The sequence below is a fragment of the Apteryx mantelli genome, chromosome 14, assembly GCF_036417845.1.
Source record: "Apteryx mantelli isolate bAptMan1 chromosome 14, bAptMan1.hap1, whole genome shotgun sequence".
Taxonomy (NCBI): Eukaryota; Metazoa; Chordata; class Aves; order Apterygiformes; family Apterygidae; genus Apteryx; species Apteryx mantelli.
Window position 1 is genome coordinate 3,893,347 of NC_089991.1, and position 18,419 is coordinate 3,911,765.

General features: G+C 57.0%; 1 protein-coding gene across 4 annotated transcripts in view; it reads left to right on the forward strand.

Annotated features, from left to right (window-relative positions):
- Positions 1 to 13,277, forward strand: part of JADE2 (jade family PHD finger 2) — a 114,399-nt gene extending 101,122 nt beyond the window's left edge. For 3 of the 4 annotated variants that reach the window (XM_067304736.1, XM_067304733.1, XM_067304734.1), the window contains 3 exons: positions 3,346 to 3,463; positions 8,029 to 8,157; positions 11,695 to 13,277. In XM_067304736.1, the coding sequence (XP_067160837.1) occupies positions 3,346 to 3,463; positions 8,029 to 8,157; positions 11,695 to 12,569 (1,122 nt within the window). In that variant the 3' untranslated portion in view covers positions 12,570 to 13,277. The remainder of the gene's footprint in view (positions 1 to 3,345; positions 3,464 to 8,028; positions 8,158 to 11,694) is intronic. The other variant, XM_067304735.1, reaches the window with a different exon arrangement.
- The last annotated feature ends 5,142 nt before the right edge of the window (positions 13,278 to 18,419 follow it).

Below are 18,419 nucleotides of genomic sequence, written 5' to 3' on the forward strand. Positions count from 1 at the left end.
GATAAAGCACTTTGCCTTTGCAAGGAGCTGCCTAGCTCAGAGATGCGGCGTGGCAGCTTCTCCTTCATTTCTTTGTGTCAAAACTCTGAGTTTTACCATGTTGCTCGCTCTCCAAAGTCACATCCCGGCTTCACGGGGTCCTTCCCCATCCACGTTCAGTCCCCGCTTCGCGACTCCCTGACACGTCTCGCTATCAGCCCGGGGAGGATCCGTGTATTTGCTCTTCCTCCAAGCGAGGGAACAGCAAACCCTGGCCAGAACAAAGTCCAGCACTCAGGCGAGCAGTACGGGTCTCCTTCCCGCTCCGGCCGGCGCACGGCAGGTCTCCGCTCCGGCCGCGCGTGGTGCCGGCACACTGCACCACTGCCCTGGTTGCAAACAGTGAAAAAAAAACCCTCTTTTCTTTTTTTCTTTTTTTTTAAAGCTTGTTCCAAGAACTGGTTGTTTAAATTAGCTTTAACAAAAAGCTCTGCAGCTCCCAGGCTTTGGTAGCTTCCAGCACCTGGAGCTGGGCTGGGGGGAGCAGCGCTGCCGGCGTTCAGCTGTGTAAGCGTGTGTAAATACCCGCAGTCTCCAAGCTGAGCACGGCTAATGTTTTCTTCCCGGAATACAAAATCATAGAGAAGAGATACCACCGAGCGCTTTGATATACAGGTTGCTAGAGGCAGTCGTTCTCCTGGTAAAGAAATTTTAGTCCGGTGTTTCCTTCAATCCAGAACAAAAAGGAGAGAACGTAGTAAAGTATACAGTGTATAACTCGCTTGTTCATATTTACAGCTAGGGGATTACGGGGGAAAAAACGAAAAGAGCAGCTTTTCTCTCCTATATACGTGAGTGTTTCCAAATTGTCCTTAGGCGACACCGAGGTCCCTGGATGTTTGGGTGATAGCGTAGGAGTTTATAGCTCACGACGGCAGGGTCTGGCAGGGCAGCTGGCTCTGCCCCGTGCCGGCACGAAGGCGGCCTTGGGGGAAGCGTCGCAGGACTGAGGAATGGGCCGATTGGGGAGCTAAACGCGCCCAGCGCCGAAAACAGCAAGCAGTTCTGGGTCAAAAAGGGTGAAAACGTGGCAGCGAAGTCTCTTAGGTGCTCCAAATAACTCGAAGTAACTTGGTTGGGTTTTAAAAGGCAAAACGGAAGCTGCAGCCCAGGAAAGCCTCCTGGCAGGAGAGCGCTTGGGCTGTGGAGGCATCTCTGGGAGAAGATGAAGGACATCGCAGCGGTGGGGCAGGTGTCTCTGGGAGGAGATGAAGGAGGTCCCGGTGGTGGGGCAGGCTGTGGAGGTGTCTCTGGGAGGAGATGAAGGATGCCACCGCCGCGGGGTGGCCCAGGAGAGAGTGCTCAGCTGGGGCTGGCGAATGGAGTCAGTAATTAGAAAAGTCTTCTCCGTTCCGTGGCTCCGAGGCCTGGGATTGCCCCGCTGTGTGGGCTTCATCGGCAGAACGGATTTTGAGAAAGAGGTGGGGGGGAAAGAGCGGAAGGAGGCACCGACACCACGTGCGAGCGTTGACGCGCCCGTACAAACTGCTGAACGCACCCGTATGCCCGGTTCCTCGTCTGAGCTCCCGCAGACCGAGTTTCCCTCCTGGCTCTGTCGCCTGCAGTTTTGCTCTTTGGGCGTCTCGGGCAGCGGAGGAAACGCGCAGTCAAATCGCCTTCGATACCGTTAGCATCTTCTGTTTCACAGCCGAAACCGTACATTTCCTCCAAAAATATTGACGCCCGCCGCCGCCGTGGTGACAGAGTCGCGTTCTCCCTCCGACCGCAGCCACGCGAGGAGGAAGCCGGCCAGGCTGCGGCGGCGGAGCTGCCCCGCTGCGCGGTGCTGCCGACCCGGCCCTGCCGCGGTGGGGTGTTTCCCTGTGTTTCGTACCCTCTGCCCTGGCATCTGCTGTAGAGAAACAGCCGGTTTCGTAAGGCCCTGGCTTCCAGGAGCTCATCACCCCCTACCTGCCCATCCTTCCCACCCATGCCTGCTCCACTTGGGCTGGAAGAGGGTCCCTTTCCCTCGCTGCCCGGATCCGTGTGAAATGCAGAGAAAGCAATGTGTGAGTGAGAACTGAGCATGGACCCACGGGAGCAGCGCACCACCCGGCACTGGGCGGTTTTGAGCCAGTTTCTAGACGGAGCATGAGCAGGGAACGTGCGTGGCTCGGGTGCTGAGCTACCCTACGCGAGCGCTGCTGCCTTCCCCGAGCTCAAGGCTCGGTCCCGTGGCTGGACGTCTGGGTCTCCTTGCATCTGCCAGGCCTGTGCACATCCGTACATTATCACCCTAATTCTATAGCGTCCTTTCTCCTGAGCTTTTCAAGCTCCTTTAGGGACATTAACTCCTTCGTTAGGTCTGCGAACAGTTACCAGGAGGTTAAAAAAGCCGGTGCGTCATCAGCATCGCCATACCTGGGTAAGATCATAAAGTAATTCGCCCCTGTTTCTCCTGGCTCTGTTCCCGTTTTGCAGATATTGGTCACTAATGCTTATCGACAGCACAATTTAAAGGCTATACCGCAATAAATACTGAAAGTTAATCTTGATTAATCACACCAGATTACCGGAGCCCTTGGCCCTGTTTGACGCCGTGTGTGCCGTGCTGCTCGGGCTGCGCTGAAGCCCTGGGAAGCAGCGACGCTGCAGTGCAGATCCGTGTGAATTCAGGCCATGGGCCTTTGGATGGAGCAGGTTAAAGATTAACTTGCTTATTGTTTCTGTTCAGAAGAAGGTAGGATAAAGGACCAGAACCAACCCCAAACCCTCCGCAGCCCACGAAGTTGTGCACTGAGAGTGCCCAGACTGATGGGTGAAGTGTCCCATGCTAGAGCAGGGGTTGTGCTGACCATCTCGGGCCACCTCGTCGCTGCCCTGCCGGTCTCGCGCTCGCCCGCTCGCGTCCTCGGCAGCCGGAGGGAGGGATCGCGGGTCGTTGCGGGCTGCGGAGGAGGGTGCCGGCCCCCTTCCTCCCCCTGCACCGGCAGGGCTTTGTGGGGGACTGGTGGCTAGGCTGGTGGTCGGGTTGTGGGTTTGCCATCGGTGGGCAAGACCGTGTCTCCGGAGGTATCCATGCATCGCGCACATGCTCTGAAGACAAGCCAGCCCTCTCGCCTCCTGTAGGGTCCTGGTTTTCGGAGCCAGGATAGAGCCATTCAGGCCGTGAACCGTTCACTGCGTGTTTTTTTCATATATGTTAATGCAGTTGAGATCAAGAGCCCTCTTCTGTAGTGCTGGCATACGCCGACAGCCCCAGGCGGAGGTTTTGGTGCACCAGGACGGCGGGATTGCCCAGGTCCCCTCGGGGGACCTGCTTTGGAGCCCGGCTTAAAGTGGAAACTCTTTCTTGTGTCTCTGTAGGTTAGAAACCTCTGTTACATGGTGACGAGACGGGAGAAAATGAAGCACACCATTTGTAAACTTCAGGAGCAGATCTTCCATCTCCAGATGAAGCTTATTGAGAAAGATCTTTACCCAGGTCAGTACCTCTTCCAAGAGCTTGTTCTCGCAGATACTGTCAATGCCATCCTCTGAAGCAAGCCTCCGGTGCCCCACCTAAAGGCAGTGAGAGCCGTCCCCTCCCTCGCTGTGTCATCTGTTGACTCTCCTAACATTTACAGTTTTGTTCAGAAACACATAATAAAGTCGTACCCTGGGTGACCGGAGTGTCAGAGATCCTTGTTTTCACAAAACCCTCTCGATCCTCCTCTCCGCAGGGCTCAGGCAGCACAACTAACCATTCGGTTAGATATTCCTATGAAAGCAGCATTTCAGGGACTGGCATGGAGCTGCTGCTGCTGCTGCTGGAGCACTTTGTGCCGTCACCTCCCCTTTGGAAGGAGACTGCAGATCCTGGGCCCAGGGCTCCTGACGCTGGGGCTTTAACTGCGGCAGCTGGCTCCCTGGCATGCTTTAGCAGCAGTTGCTTTGGATCCGCTGCAGTTGCCTCTGGCTCTGTCAGGAATCGAAGGTTAAGCTGCCGACGGGCTGGCTTTTACTCCTAGATGCCGTCTCCTTTTAGCTCTGGTAGTTTGTAATCCCCCCTGCTCCACATCTCTGTTAGCGGAGAACATCACGCATGCTTCATGCGAAGCCTCCGGCGCCTTTTTGTTAAGGAGCTGAAATAAAGTTGGTTTCTTTCTGTGCCTTTTTTTTATTATTTTTTTTCCCTTTTTTTAACGAGCAGTGCCTGAGCCCGCAGCTCCTGGTGCCTCCTCCCTTTCTCTCGGTGGCAGCGCAGGACCCGGACGCCGTGGCTGCCTAACAGTTTTTCCAGCAGCAGCATCTGGCGCTTTGGCAGGCTCTTCCGACGGTTGTTGTGTTTGTGGCTTTGGCGTTGCGTTCGAAGCCATCACGTGTTTGGGGTTTCTTCGGGAACTGTCTGGGCCGAGCTCTGCCTTACAGACGTTTCCTTTGGCTGGCGGGCTGGAGGCCGAGCGCTGCGCCCGCCGAGAGGTCCGTGCCTCGGATGCCGCGCGGATTCCTCCCGCCTCCCGGGCCGCATCCAGCGCGGGCTCAAGGATGCTTTAGATCTCGGTTCCTGCTGCCACAAACCACCGGCGGCCGTGCGCGTCGCTCTGCGCGCCCTGCTCCCCGCTCGCCCGGTCTTGCAGCTAACCGGGCTGGGCAAGCACGAGACGCGTCCCAGCAGAGCGCCGCGAGCTGGAGCCCCGTGTTACGTGTCCTGCGAGCGATTCCCAGCCCCCAGGGACAGCCGTGCCGGGCGGTTTCCCCCATATTCCCGGGGAAACGCCTGGCCTTTCCCGCGCGGGGCAGGAGGCTCCAGCCGCAAGCGTAGCTCTTGGTGGCCCATGCTGTGCAAGGAGCAGCCTCGCTGTTAGGGCAGGTTAGGAGCTTACCGCCCCCGAAACGGGGGAATTGGACATCTGGAAATCTGCCCCGGTACCTGCCTTCCTCTGAACGGCTTTAGAGGTCGGACCGTCCCACGCACGACTGCCGCTGTCCCTAACGGAGTCGTGAAGTTGGAGTCGGCAGCTCCTCGGCGAGGAGAGCTGGGCACCCCGGCCCCAGCGGCAGTCCCCATGGGCGCGAGGGCACGGGTGATGGGCACGTGGGTACGGGTGATGGGCCCGAGGCCCGGGTGAGAGGCTGACGGGCGAGAAAGAGCTGCGTCCGGGGGGTGAGGGCTCCTCCGCATGCCCCGCGGAGCCGTGCGAGCCCCGGAGCCCGGTGCCGCGGAGTTACCGTCCTTGCAAACGGCACGCGTGTACTCGGGGAAAAACAAGCCTCCGATTAATGCAATGTTTGTTCTGCCTAAAGGTGAGTTACCGGAGACGAAGCTGTAGTTACAGGGTGATTCATGCGGCAGATCGGTATGCGGGCTTTGTAATTACTTATTGCATTTTGATGCAAATGTTATTTCCTCCTTCTCCGAATGGTTCGCCTTTGCCAATCATCGGTTTTACGATCTGAGCCGGCTGGAGCTGAGCTGCCTGTCTCAGGGGATGGGTTTTTCGGTTAGGGCTGCGGATGGATTGGCAGCCTCCGGAGCCGCGGCACTGCTGTCGCCAGCGAAGCAGCCCCGCTGCGGAAATGCAGGAATCCGCTCCCGGGCGCCCCGAGCCACGCGGGCGATCAGGCGCCGGAGTCCTCGCTCCCTGGGGAAGCTGCGCTCTTCCCTGCAGCGGAGGTCGCCTCCGGCCATAAACCGCAATCCCAGACGCGGGGAGGAAATTACGGGCCCTAATCCTGCTCTCTAGATACCCACGCGAATCGGGAGCGAGCCCGGAGGCGAGCGGCAGGTTTTGGGGTTTATTTTCTGTTTGCACCGGGTTGAAGCAGACTGTAATCGCTAGGCTGAGCAGCTCGTGTTCGTGCGCCGGCTCGGTGGCGGCACCGGTCTCGGGAGCTGTTGTGCCCAGTGGTGCCCGAGCGAGCAGTTTCCTCCGTCCTGGGCACCGGGTTTCCTCCGTGGCTTCTCCCTCGTATCCCTCTCGGTTTGCCCCCGCGTTGGCTCCCAGCTGCGAGCTGGCATCACCCCTCGGTCTGCATCATCCCTCGTCGGGTTTCTGCTTAACCCCACCGTGGAGGCAATGGGACGCCTCCGCGTTTAAGCGGGTCACTTGAGGGCTGTACAGGGCAGTAACTCTTCCCGCTGTCATCCCAGACGCTCCCCGTTTTAGCCCCTAATCCTACAAAACGCTCTCAGCGTGCACGCGTTTGCTAAGCCTCCCCGGTTCCGGCTGACAGCGCTTGGAGCCCTTCAGCACCTTGCAGGACGAGCCGTGCTCCTCGCTGCGCCTTGCACCGCTGCGGAGCAGCAAGGGGGGCGAGAGCCGGGGCGGTCGCTCCTGCAGCCGTCCCTCCGCGCGGCTCCTGGTCGGGCCGGTCCGCGTAGCTGGGATTTCGGCAAAAGGAAGCCATTTGCATTACTTTGCTCGGATGAGTCTGGTTTTGAACTGCTGCCACAGTAGTTACCGACCCAGATCTGCTGGGGTTGCTCCAGAGATGTTCTTGGCACAGGTGTTTTTGGAATGGCTCCCACATTAAAACTCAGAAGTAGAGGGGTTTGTTTTCCCCAACGATAAGTGATCATTTAAGCAGGAGATCTTTAATAAAACTAGTGAGAATTGCCCATGTAAAATGCACCCCCCTCTGTCTCCTGTTTGGGTTTTTTTGTTGGTTTGGGTTTTTTTTTTTTTTGCATGAAGTGGAAAGTAAACACTGTCTGGCTTTGAAACCCGGCTACTATTCTGACGGGTTCCGTTTCGGAAAGTAACGTTCCTGTTTCTCTTTAGAACCCTTGCGCTGTCCAAACAAAGTTATATTTTTATTTTGCAAGTGAAGTGAAAAATGTGTCTGCGTTTCTGCAGCTATTTGGCAGGAATGCAGCAAATACCAGTCCTGCTTTTGTTTTTCTTCCTTTCGGCAAGTCCTTTGCTCGTGCGGGGCTCCTGGCTGGGCAACCCCAGGACTGCAAATGCTCCGTTAATCCCACCTCGGGCAAGTGCAATGCGGAGTCGCTCCCCGGCTCCCCAGGGCGTTTCCGAGGAGGGCGGAGGAGAAGTGGTTCCCTCCGAGCCGGTCGCTCCCAGCCCCTCTGCTGAGGCCATTCCTGGTCCCGCTGGTGGCCGGTGCAAGCTGACGCCTTTCCGTCGGGAACCGCATCGAATCCTTAGTTACTGCTTTGAGAACTGGGCGGCTTTGCAGAGTTGACCCAACAGCCAAGCTGTGAAAAGCTTCATGTCTCGCCTCCGGTCCCCGCAGCCATCCAGACTCCCAAGTTTGGGTTAAGGGCAATAGTCTTCCCCCTCCAAAAATTAATAGAAGCGTTAGCCTGGACTTCTTTGGGAGAGTGACCTAACGGAGTAAGTAAAAACCTTCAGTGTATTTGGCTTGGCAATGCAAGCTCTGCTTTCATAGACTACTTATTTGTCCTGTTTACCCAAGAGGAATAAATCCGGCCAGTTAGGAAATACGGATTTTTTTAGCTGAACATCTGCATAGCTAAGAGTTATATTCCTGGCTTTCCATAGGCAACGTTGAGCATCTTTCCTCCTCCAGTTAATGTTCAGTACGCTGCTTCAGTTTTGCAGCTTCGGGGTTTTTTTTTTTCATCACTGCGCAGTATGAACCCGAGCAGTTATCGCAGCCAAAAGGTCAGACCAAATCAAGGTCCGCGTTAAAATGCTGCCAGTCCCGTTTCTGCCAGGCTTGCTTGGCATGGCAGCGGTGGTGGCGGGGGCCTCGGCACGGCACCGCGGGATCGGCAAGCCCCCGGGCTCCCGGCCGGTGCCGCGCCAGTCCACTGCCTTCAGCGGCACTTTGCCTGTGCCGGTGGCAAATTCACCAGCCGAGGCTGAAACGTCTCTTTTGTGCAACCTGCCGGACTCGGATTTCTTAAGCGATAGAGACTTTAGCGTACGCGCGGCCCAAAAAGAGCCGCTGCTCCGCAGGGAGCCGGTGCGCGGCGGCGCGCGGGAGCTCGGCAGGTCTCGCAGGCGCCCAGGGTAACTTGCTCACCGCAGCCTCCCTCTTACGTGCTCTCACATGGAGTTTTCCTTTCTTTCTAAAAAATGCCAGAACAAACTGGGAAGAAGACAAAGGGTAAGAAAAGTGACCCGCGAAGGAAAGGAAGAGATGGTAGAAAAAATAGTCCCGAGAAGACAGAGAAAAGGAAATCGGTCAACGAAACTGTGTTGGGACAACTGGGTAAGTCTGATTTTTAGGGCCGCGGCGTTGGCCTGTGGCGCTGGCGGCCCCCGGCTCGGGGAGCAGCGGGACGGAGCGCCGCGCGCGGTGCGGGCGGTCCCGGCTCGGCTGGCAAGACCGCTCCGGTGCGGGGGGTGCCAAGCACCCGCCCCGAGCCCCGGGGGCTGAGCCCGGCTGGGGGCATGCGCTGCAAAAATAGCACTTACCGCTGAACGGTGACTTTATTTTATTTTTTTTTATTTAATTTTTTTTGCTTTCCGGGGATAAAATCAGACTTACCCGCTCCGGAGCAGTGCTCGTGCTCCGTGCGCTCGGCGCTGTCGTTGCGGCGCTGCCGGTGAAGGAAGCGCGTAGGCTGCGCGTTTTAATCGCATGGACCCTCCGTGCACCCGGGTGGGGGAGCCTGGCAGGCAGCGAGCGCGCTCGTGCTCAGCCTCCCGCGGGGGGACGGAGGGGGCCGGCCGCCGGCCCGGGGAGGCGCTCGGAGACTCGGGGGGGTTGGGAGGGGGGAGACGCCGCTCGGGAGGGGGCGGCCGGGCCGTCTCGCCGGGCTCTGCTTTGCGCATTGCCCCCCTGGTTGGTGCTGCTGCTTCCTCTTCATTTCGGAGCTGTTATTTTTTTTTTTAGGTGGGGGGGGGGAGCTACCTCTTTCCCTTTAGAAATGCAGTTTTTGTGCTCATTTTGTCCGTGCCATTCCCAACCGTGGGGACGCCTGGTTTTCTGGGGCGCTTTCTGCCGAATGCGATGGGAGTCTTGGAGAGAGAGAGAGAGCGAACTTCAGCGAGCCCTGCAAAACCGGGCAGCGGGGCGGGAGAGGGAGCGCTTGGAAAGCTGCGCCAAGGCTTTGCAACCTCACGGATGTTGCAATGAGCTTGGGGCAGCGCTTGGGGCTTCGCTTGGGGCATCGCTTGGGATCAGGGAGGGCCCAAGCTCCCTTGGGAGCTTCCGAGGAAGGAGAGCTGCATCGCCCCCTCAGCAGGCAGGTAGCGGCAGGGACTGGGTGTTTTTTTTTTCCCTAAAGGGCTCATGGAGAAAAGCCAAGCGGCGCAGGAGGTGGCGAAGGGGCAGGGGTAGGACCCGGCACGACCTCCGCACTCGCCTGCCCTTGAACCGCCCCGGCGCGGCGCACGCGGTTTTGCTCGGGGCAAACGCAGCCAGTCGCACGGATAATTAAGTTCTGATGTTTTCCGTAAAAACAGGCGGGTAGAAAGCCGAGAAACCGCACTTCGGGCATTCCGAAATTTGCCCCGCTGACTGTTCTTGGTGGATGTCCAGTCCGGTGCAATAGCCTGCCCGTGGCCGCGAGGACGCCCCGCCGGAGGCCTGGGGAGAAGCGGGAATCCCGGCCTCGACCAGGCGTCTCGTTGCAGCGTGCGACCGCAGGGTCCCAAGCGCCTCGCAGCGCCCGAGAAGCCCTCGGCCGAGCGCCAGCGCTGTTGGCAGTGGGTGCTCAGGGTTTCCTGGGGGGACGTCCCGGGGCCTGAGCTGGTTCACCCCCCGGCGATGGCTCATCTAAATTTTCCTCGATCCGTAAAACCAGCTGTAGCCTTGAACTGGTGGGTTTCCATTATGGGAATCAAAACCGGTTGTGCTTGTGCAGGTGTGTCTCTCGCTAGGTTTTAGAGTTGCTTCTCTCTCTGCTGCTTTGCCGCATCCCAGCCCGTAACGTTCCTTCTTGCCCTCTCCTCAGACACAATTATAGGAAGTTTTTCGGCTTTTTCCATCATAGCCTGTCATCGCTGCTCCTCTTCTTGAGTTTTCACACCTTTGAGGATCTGGAGATGGTTCTCAAACTCCCGTGCCTCCCACGTTGCCTTTGCACACGTATTTAGCTGGTTTTAAACAGTCTTTGGAAATCAGTCCCCTTCACCCGCTTGCCGTCGGTTCTGTCGATCGTTCGGGCACCACGTGACTGCGAAGGACGCCGGCTCGGCAGGAACCCCGTCCCCCGCCGGGGCGCGCCTGGGCTGGCGGTCAGGGACACGTGGTCAGGGCAGGTCTTCGCAGCAGCCGCTTTCACGCGTTTTCCACTCCTTAACTCTTCACGGGATAATTCAGCAACTGTGTCGAGGCCTGAGCCCTGCTCTGTTAGGATCGGCTGAATTTTTAGGGTCATGTTAGAGAGTTAGGTGAGCGCAGTGTGTTGCAGTCACATAAAGGTGGGACAGTTCAAGACTATTGCCGAGCTGGACCAGAAGAGCTTTCCATTGCTCAGTGCCCGTCTCTCCCGCGCACCATACAGGTGTGTTAATGGCTCCTGCCCCTTAGGAATTTGGCTGTATCTGGAGTAGTTCATCTTCATAGCAACAGGTCGAATCCCGAGGACCTGCCTTCATCCCCGGACTTGGTGGAGGAGCAGAGACCTTAGTGTCAAGCTCAGCCTCAAAGGGGTCTTCAACAAGGGTTGAAATGCTTGAACTGAATGCGCCAAGGTCATTCCTGTTGCGGCTCTACAACGTGTTGAAGGTGCCGCTCACTTACATTAGATGTATTTAAAACAAAATGGGTGTAGTCTCGCGTATCAGTCTGCGTTTAAAGAGGGCTCGGTCTCCTTTTAGGACGCTAAGGGACATTTGCAGTCGCACGAGCCAAGGGAAAGCCTAAGCAAAGGCAGGATTGCTCTTGGTGTATAACGAGGTGTGCCCCGTCGGTTGAGCAAGCTCGGAGGCCTCTGCTGACTCCGCAGCAGGGGAGGTCACCTGGGCCAGCAGAACCTCGCGGTTGCATGTGAACATGTTCTGCAGCTGTGCTGTGAGGGGCTGGGGCATGCTCACGCCTTGCAAAATTAGTCTTACCGATTGCATTTATTCCTGATGCGATTTAAAGCAACCCTCACACCAGTGCAGTGCAAACCGGCTCTCAGAGCCAACGCAGCAGGCAGGAGCCCCAGAAACTTGTTGCTCAAGAGGCCAGATGTTGAAATGGGGGGATTTGTTTGTGCTTCCCATGGGGAGAGGGTGGTAAAGTCCCTCCGCTGTGACGTTTCTGCCCGGATCGGTGCGAGGGTTGCGCCCTTCGAGCCTTCCTCATCCGGGAGCGGCGGCTCCTCGGCGAGAAGCTCGGCTTGCTGCAGCAGCCGCCTTCGGGCTTTCGAGCCGTCCCGCCAGCCTTCGCCGCGCTCGGCCGTGGAGGCCCACGAGGTCCGAGCAGGCTCGTCCTGAGCCCGGCATGCGCTGGACTAGGGGCAAGGCCCTTCGAAGAGTGTCCTCGTGCCGTTTCTGGGCTTTGCCCGTCTGCTCTAGAAACGTTCTCCTTTCCGATGCAGAGCGCACAGCAAGGAGCTTTGCAGGGCATCGTTGCACGTGGTGCATTGCTTGGGTCACTGTCATGCAAACCCGTATACCTTGAATTAACCGTTGGTACTTGAGTAGGCTGCCTCGTCTTTTCCCACGTGGCGCATTGTACTAGACCTTTCGAACATTTCAGTAGCACCAAAGGGCTTTGCTGAAGTCCGCATGCCTCGGTTATTGTGTTATCAAAGGGAAAGCCGGACGTTTCTGACTTCTGAGGCAATTCTCTCTGTTTTTATTTTTTCAGGCTTGGCGACTTCCTTCCCCATAGACGGGACCTTCTTCAATAGCTGGCTAGCCCAGTCGGTGCAGATCACGGCCGAGAACGTGACCATGAGCGAGTGGTCGCTCAACAACGCCCACCACGAGGACAACACGCCGGGCCTCTCCGAGGAGCTCCTGCAGGACGAGGAGACCTTGCTGAGTTTCATGATGGATCATTCTCTGAGGTCTCCCTTCAAGCAGAGCGAGGCCACGAAGAAGGTGAAAAGCAAAACGAGAACGAACACTAAGAAAAAACTGTCCAAAAACAGCCTGAACGCAATCTTCAAGAGTCACCAGGAGGCTTCAGAGCAGTGGACTAACAACGCGAGCGACTTGTCGGACGACGCGGCGAAGCCCCTCGCTCGCGATTCGCGACCCAGCAAGTCGGAGAAGGCGCCGGCCAAGCTTCCCGCGGAGCGCAGAGGGACTAGCGATGCGAGGAAGGCGGCCAAGAAGGGAGCTGCCGCCAAAGCCGGCGACTCGCCCGCCTCTTCGGGCGCGCGGAGCTCGGCGAGCCACGAGGAGGAGACGGCGACTTGCCCCCAGCCGGAGCCCAGCCCCGCGGTCCAAGTGCCTGACTCAGTAGGTAGCCCGAAAACCGTAGTGAGGTTCAAATTACCAAAGGAGAGCCGAGGGACTCGCCGCTCCCAGCCCGCCAAGCCGGAGGCCCCGAGCGGGCCCGCCGCCGGCGAGCGGCCCCAGGCCATCTTGCGCCATTTGGACGCGGAGACGGACGGCTACTTCTCGGACGCCGAGATGAGCGACTCGGACGGGGAGGCGCGCGGCGGCCGCGGGCCGCGCGGGCAGCTGGAGGCGGGCGGCGAGGATATCGTCCGCATGAGCATTTTGGCGTCCTAACGCGGCCGCGTTGCCCGACTGTGACGGCTCGATGAGGCCTCAACCCAGTGACAACTGCCATGTCCAATTTCTGCCTGGTATCACAAACGAGGGGGATTTTTAACGTGTGTATATATAGTTTCAGATTCAGCACTGTTGTCTTTCTCTTCTCTATATGCCTGAGGTAGAGCTTCAGCTTCACCGACGTAGGTTACTGTGACCCTAGTTGTCCCCTCTTCGTCCCCCGCACGTCCCCGGCAGAGGCGCGGGAGCGGGAGCCGGCGTTGCGTCCTCCCGCGTTCCTGCGGGGACGGCGCTCCCACGGGCATTACGCGCAGCCGGGCGGACGCGGGCGCCGGCACGCGCCGAGCGGGGCGACGTCTCCGCACGCGCGCAAGGAGGAAGGAAAATCGGCGATGCTAAAACAAGGAATAAAGCACAAAAAAGCCTGTCGGAGGAAAGCGCTCGGGGTGGAAGAGCGCAGCGTTAGCTTTGCCTCCTTAGATTTGTTTTTTTTTTTTTTTCCCCCCCCTCACCTTTCCGGTAGGATCAGGATGCGTCACCGGCGCTGCGGGCAGGTTGCTCCCGAGCCGCGCACCCTCCTCATCCTCCTCCCGAGCAGCCGGCGGAGTCGGCGCCGCGCCGCAGACTGCCGGACCCCCACAAAGGTCCCTCGAAAAAACAGAATTGGCTCACTCAGGTTAATCCATCAGCTTTTAGCAAGGCCAAAATGGGGACGGGGGGGGGGGGGGGGGGGAAGGACGGGGGAGAAGAGATTCCTTGAAAACACCCCGGGGGCGGAGGAGGGGGGGGGGTCCCGATTGCTTCAGCCCCGCGAGGTTGAGGTGACGTCGAGGTTGAGGTGACGTCGAGGTTGAGGTGACGTCGAGGTTGAGTAGACATCGTTGCGTCGGCGCTCGTCTCCGACGGCCGGGCTGCGCGCGAGCTCCCTCGTGCACCGCGCTGTCTGCGCCCCGAGGCCAAGCCTGCCCTCGCGGAGGGGAAACGAAGGCGGTCGCCTTTGCCGTTTTGTTTTCCTCCCAAACGCTACGATGGCAGTGATGAATTCATTCCTCCCTATCCTCTTTCCTTTTTTTTTTTTTTTTAATTATTTTTATTCCTTAAATCCTGGTTACAAGCTGTTGACTCGTTGTGGGAGGGTGATTCACAGAAGCTGACATTATAAATATTACAATAATTTAATGCATAAAATGTCCCCAATAAGCCTTAAATGTTGTTTAAAAGCCCATGTTACCTATGAGTCAGGCGAATTTCCATGTTTGCACTTAATTGCACCATTACTTCGGTTTTGGCTTCAAAGGTCACAGTTAAGTTGTGCTACGTGTTTTATCGGAGTGACCCCAGTGTGAGCTCAGGGAACAAAAAAAAAAAAAAAAGGAATTCACTGAAACTTTTGTTGTTGTTGTTTTTTAAAAATAAAAAATGTTTAAAAAAAATAAAAAAAAAGAAACCTGGGACACTTCTGCAACTGGTTAAACCCATCACTTTAAACAGAAAAACCTTGCAATTATCAAACAAATCAGTCAAACAAAACAGTTTTGTGGATGCCAAAGAATATTTTGACAGTAAAGCAGCACAGCCAGAAACCGGAAACTTGTCATTACGCGAAAGTGGAAGTTATCTAGCAACCAAGGACTAAAGACACATCCATAACCCGCTGCCGCGGCTTTCGGTTCCAAGCTTGCTCGGAGGGACGCGGCCGCCGCCGGGACTGCGTCCTGCCCTTTTGATTTCCGATGCTTTTTGCTCATTCCACTGTGAGCTTTCTTTTGAAACTCTGAGACTCCTTAAATCGACTGTCTTGGTGTTTTAGAGTAGGTCATCTTTATCAGCCTTCAAAAGTCCTTATTATCGAGAAAAAAAATTGCAGCAAAGCAAACCGATTGCAGCCTCGCTGCTCCCAGGCAGGGCCGTGCCCGGGGCCGGGATCCCTGCGACTCTGAACATGCCTGCGAACCGTCCTCACGTGGGAAAAACGATACGCGTTATTAGCAGCAACAACAACAACAAAAAAAAAAAAACACAGAAAATCAGCCAAACGGGAACCACCTCTGTTACAAATTAGCCTAATCCATTGAGGTTGGAAGTGAAAAATCTCCCTGATTGAGGCTCGGTATGTTCAGACGATGTTAAATACAGTAAATAGGACTTAGTTTATCTTATCAGGCTTGCTAGCTTTAGCTACAGTATCCTAGTATAAGAGTCATACCAATAATCAATATGCTGCCTTTTAACGAATCTCGCTTGCGTGTGCGTCACTCGGTTATGGTAAGCAGCGCTCCACCGCTCGCCCCGCGCCTCCGTCCCGCCGCGTCCCGCCGCCGTCCGCTCCGCACGGGAAGCAAGGAGCGGCGCCCCAAAGAGCAACCGGCCTCCGCAGCCCCCCGCCCCCCCCCGCCGCGGGCCCCCAAAAACGATCGGAAAGAGAGGTTTTTTTTGCCTGAAACGGGCCCAAAACGGCGGGCAGGGCGTTCCGATGCAGCAGGGGGGAAAACGCACAAGGGAGGGGGGGCTATTTTTGCTGTATCGTATCTATTTTGAAATGATTAGAGAGAGAGAGAGAGAGAGAGAGAGAGAGAGAGAGAGAGAGAGAGAGAGAGAGGGATTTATTTTATTAGGGAAAAGGCGTCTCGGGAGGCGCGCGATCGGCGGGACCCCCCGTTCGCCCGGCGTCGCCCCCGCCGCTCCTCCGGCCGGGCCCCGGGGCGGCGGGAGAGTTTCGGTTGCTCTTTGCGGCCCCCCCCCGCTGCGGTTTGCTCCATTCCACACACCAACCGGACCTGCTTCACATCAGTTTTACAGGAAACGATATGAATGTCGCAGGAGGAGGAAACCCTTCTGTTTTCTTTGTTTCAAAGAACGTGATGTGCCATTTGTTAATATAAAAGAGAAATATTGAAAATATATTGAAAAGAGCAATTTTAAATTATTTTTGGCTTATGTTGCAATATTTATTTTCTTGTATTAGAAATTCCTTTGTAGAGAAAAAAAAATGTATTTTTCATTAATGCAAAAACCTATTTCTCCTTTTTGTACATTTTCCATGTTAGTTAATCCTTAAAGCAATATAACGTTCTCAAACTTGTTCTGTGTGAGACTGTATTATGCATGCTACTTGTGTTGCCTTGGACTAGCTCTGTCTGCCATTATTTTCATCATGTTTAGATACAGTGTATGCTTTAATACACATTGGGACCATGGCCCATCGCTTACGGAAAAACCTTTGCATTCCTCAATGTGTTGGCAAATGCAGTCAATAAAGCAGTGTTTTATGTGGGCGCTTGCAGCGGCGTTTTTATGTGGTGAACGAGTGCGACCGGAGCGGCCGTGCCGCGGTGCCGGAGCGGATCCGCGCGCCAGGCGGTGGCGCGGCATCCGGGGAAAACGTGCCATTGCGTTCAGTGCTTCAGGAGCAAAAGCTAAGCTGGGAAACCGAAAATACTGTAACGCCCCCGGTGCAGTTTTCCTGCTCGTTCTGGCAATGAGAAGTCCCAACAAGAGGAAAAATCCCCGGTCGCACACTTGGGGTTTGTGTTGAGGTGACGGGAAAGACTCTCTACATCGAACCAAGATCTTCTTAAAATGCTTTTGCAAATATTAGACTATACCTGGCAAAATAACGCTGTATTTTCCTATTTCTCAAAACTGCATTTATTGCAGGGTGCACTTAGCCGTGAAGACACTTAGAGCAACACGTGGTTTGGAGTGAGAAAAGAGGGGTCAAAACCTTGGAATAATTAAGCAAATGGAGCTCGATCGCGTGGGATGGAGGGTGGAAGAGCCGGCGCCCAGCTCGGGGGCAGGCGGCCGCCCTGGCGAGCTCTTCTCCTCCCTTGGGGAAATCCCGGCACGTTTTTCCCATAAAATTGATGAGGTGGCCAAGCTGCTGAAGGAAAACGGGACCTATTTAATAGACATACCTTGTTCCACTTATAACCAGCGTGATCCGTCAAAGAAACCACTGCGCAACGGGGAAAGGGCTCTAGACGCTGAAGCTGCGGTGGGTCTGGTGCGGTGGGGAGGGGGAAAAGGAAATCCGACCTCCACCTGCCGCGTCCTTGCAGTTTGTTCTTAAACGAAAAGGCAAAAAGATGAGTTTAGTGCAAACCCAGGGTTGGGGTTTTTTTTATTGCTTCCCTGTTTATTGCCCCAGGCACCCCGCGGCCGGGGCTGCAGCCGGTCTCCGAAAGCGCCGCCGCAGGCAGTTTTGGGGGATCCTGCCGGAGCCGGGTTGCCGGTGTCGAGGCCGGGTCGGTCACGGCCGCGGCAGCTCTGGAGCGTCGGCGGGTCGTGGCGCAGCCGGCCGGGGCGTGCGTCCCCGAGCCGTGGCGGTGGGGTTTGTGTGCTTGCGCGTCACAGCATCTTTCCGGGGAGGCTCCCAGGTGCCCAGCGCTCCCAAGCGGAGCTTCTATGGAAAAAATCAATAAAAATTGTCACCGAAGCTGGTGGCGCTTTGTCACCCACAGCCACACGCTCCCACTGCAGCCGGAGGTGTCCCCCGAGCTGGAGCCTCCTCCAGCTGGAGGGTGTCTTGGTGTCCCATCCCCGTCCCCATTCCTGCCCTGTCCGCTCTCTGCCCCTGTCCCCATCCCCCCCTCCCATCCCTGTCCCCATCTCCATCCTTGTCCCCATCTCCATCCCCATCCCCGGATCAACGCACACGGGACGAAGGAGGGTCTCCCCTCTGGCTCAGGGACGTCGGATGCTGGGAACACGGTGCGACGTCTGTCCTAGCTGGCCGGGATTTAGGCTTTGGCATAGGCAAAGGTGCCGGGAGGAAAGCCCTAGCGGCACACACAGGAAGAGCCAGTGCCGCCATCGCAGCCGGCGGCGGGGACGGAGCCGGCCGGCCAGCTTTGCCGCAGGAGCAGAGATGTCACACGGACACCAAACATCGGGAAGCAGCGGAAGAGGGAGCAGACCGGGTGGCTGGAAGGGCTGTGCCGGCTCCTTGCACAGAGAGCTCCTGCCACGAGAGCGGCTGAAACGGGACAACGAAAATAACGGAGCAGAAACAGCCATCGCTGCCCTGCGCCTTCACGGCCCTTTTTCCCTGGCGGACGGAGCTGCTGCAGCAGCTGCTGCCATCGGCACCCTCCGAAACAAGCCTGGGGGCCCTCGGAGCCGGCGGGGGCCGAGTCCCCCCGCAAGCCGCCCCGCAAGCCGTGCTCTCCACCGGGAGCAGCTGCCGCGCAAGTCAGATGCGATAAAGATTAAAATAACCGACCGCGTGCGCTTGTGCTTTAAGCGGCACTTTCTAACAGCGACACGGAGCAGGGGCGAGGCGGAGGTTACGGCACTGCTGCTGCGGATCCGGCGTTAGCAGCCTTGCAATTAGCCCGCGACGCTCCGATCGATGAGACAGAGTTTTTCCCGGGAGGCAGCCGAGGTGGGAAGAGAAACGGCATCTACGCGGCGGCCGCTGCCGCGCACATGATTCGCAGGCAGGGAGCTGCCCGAGGGGAGCTGAGCGGGACGCGGGATGCAGGATGCAGGATGTGGGATGCGGGATAGGACCTGCCAGCGCTCCGAGCCCCTCCAAGCAGCCCCACGGTGCCAGTGGAGCCAAGCTTCCTCCGCGCCAATGCAAAGCTGCAGGCAGCCAGCAAGGCCAGGTGCTTCCCATGCAGAAAACAAGGAATTGAAGCCTTTTCCAAGAGCACTTTGCTAAAAATAGGAGCTTGTCGTAGGGGATGCAGCAAACGATGCCCTGCGTGGCACGGCAGGACGGGCCGGCAGGGGCAAAACCAGCCCGTAGCAAGCCGGATCTATAAAGCAGTCCTAAGGGAGGGGAACGGGCAGTTTTGGCAGCTCCAGCCTTGAAATGACTCAGTTCAGGGGACAAACCCG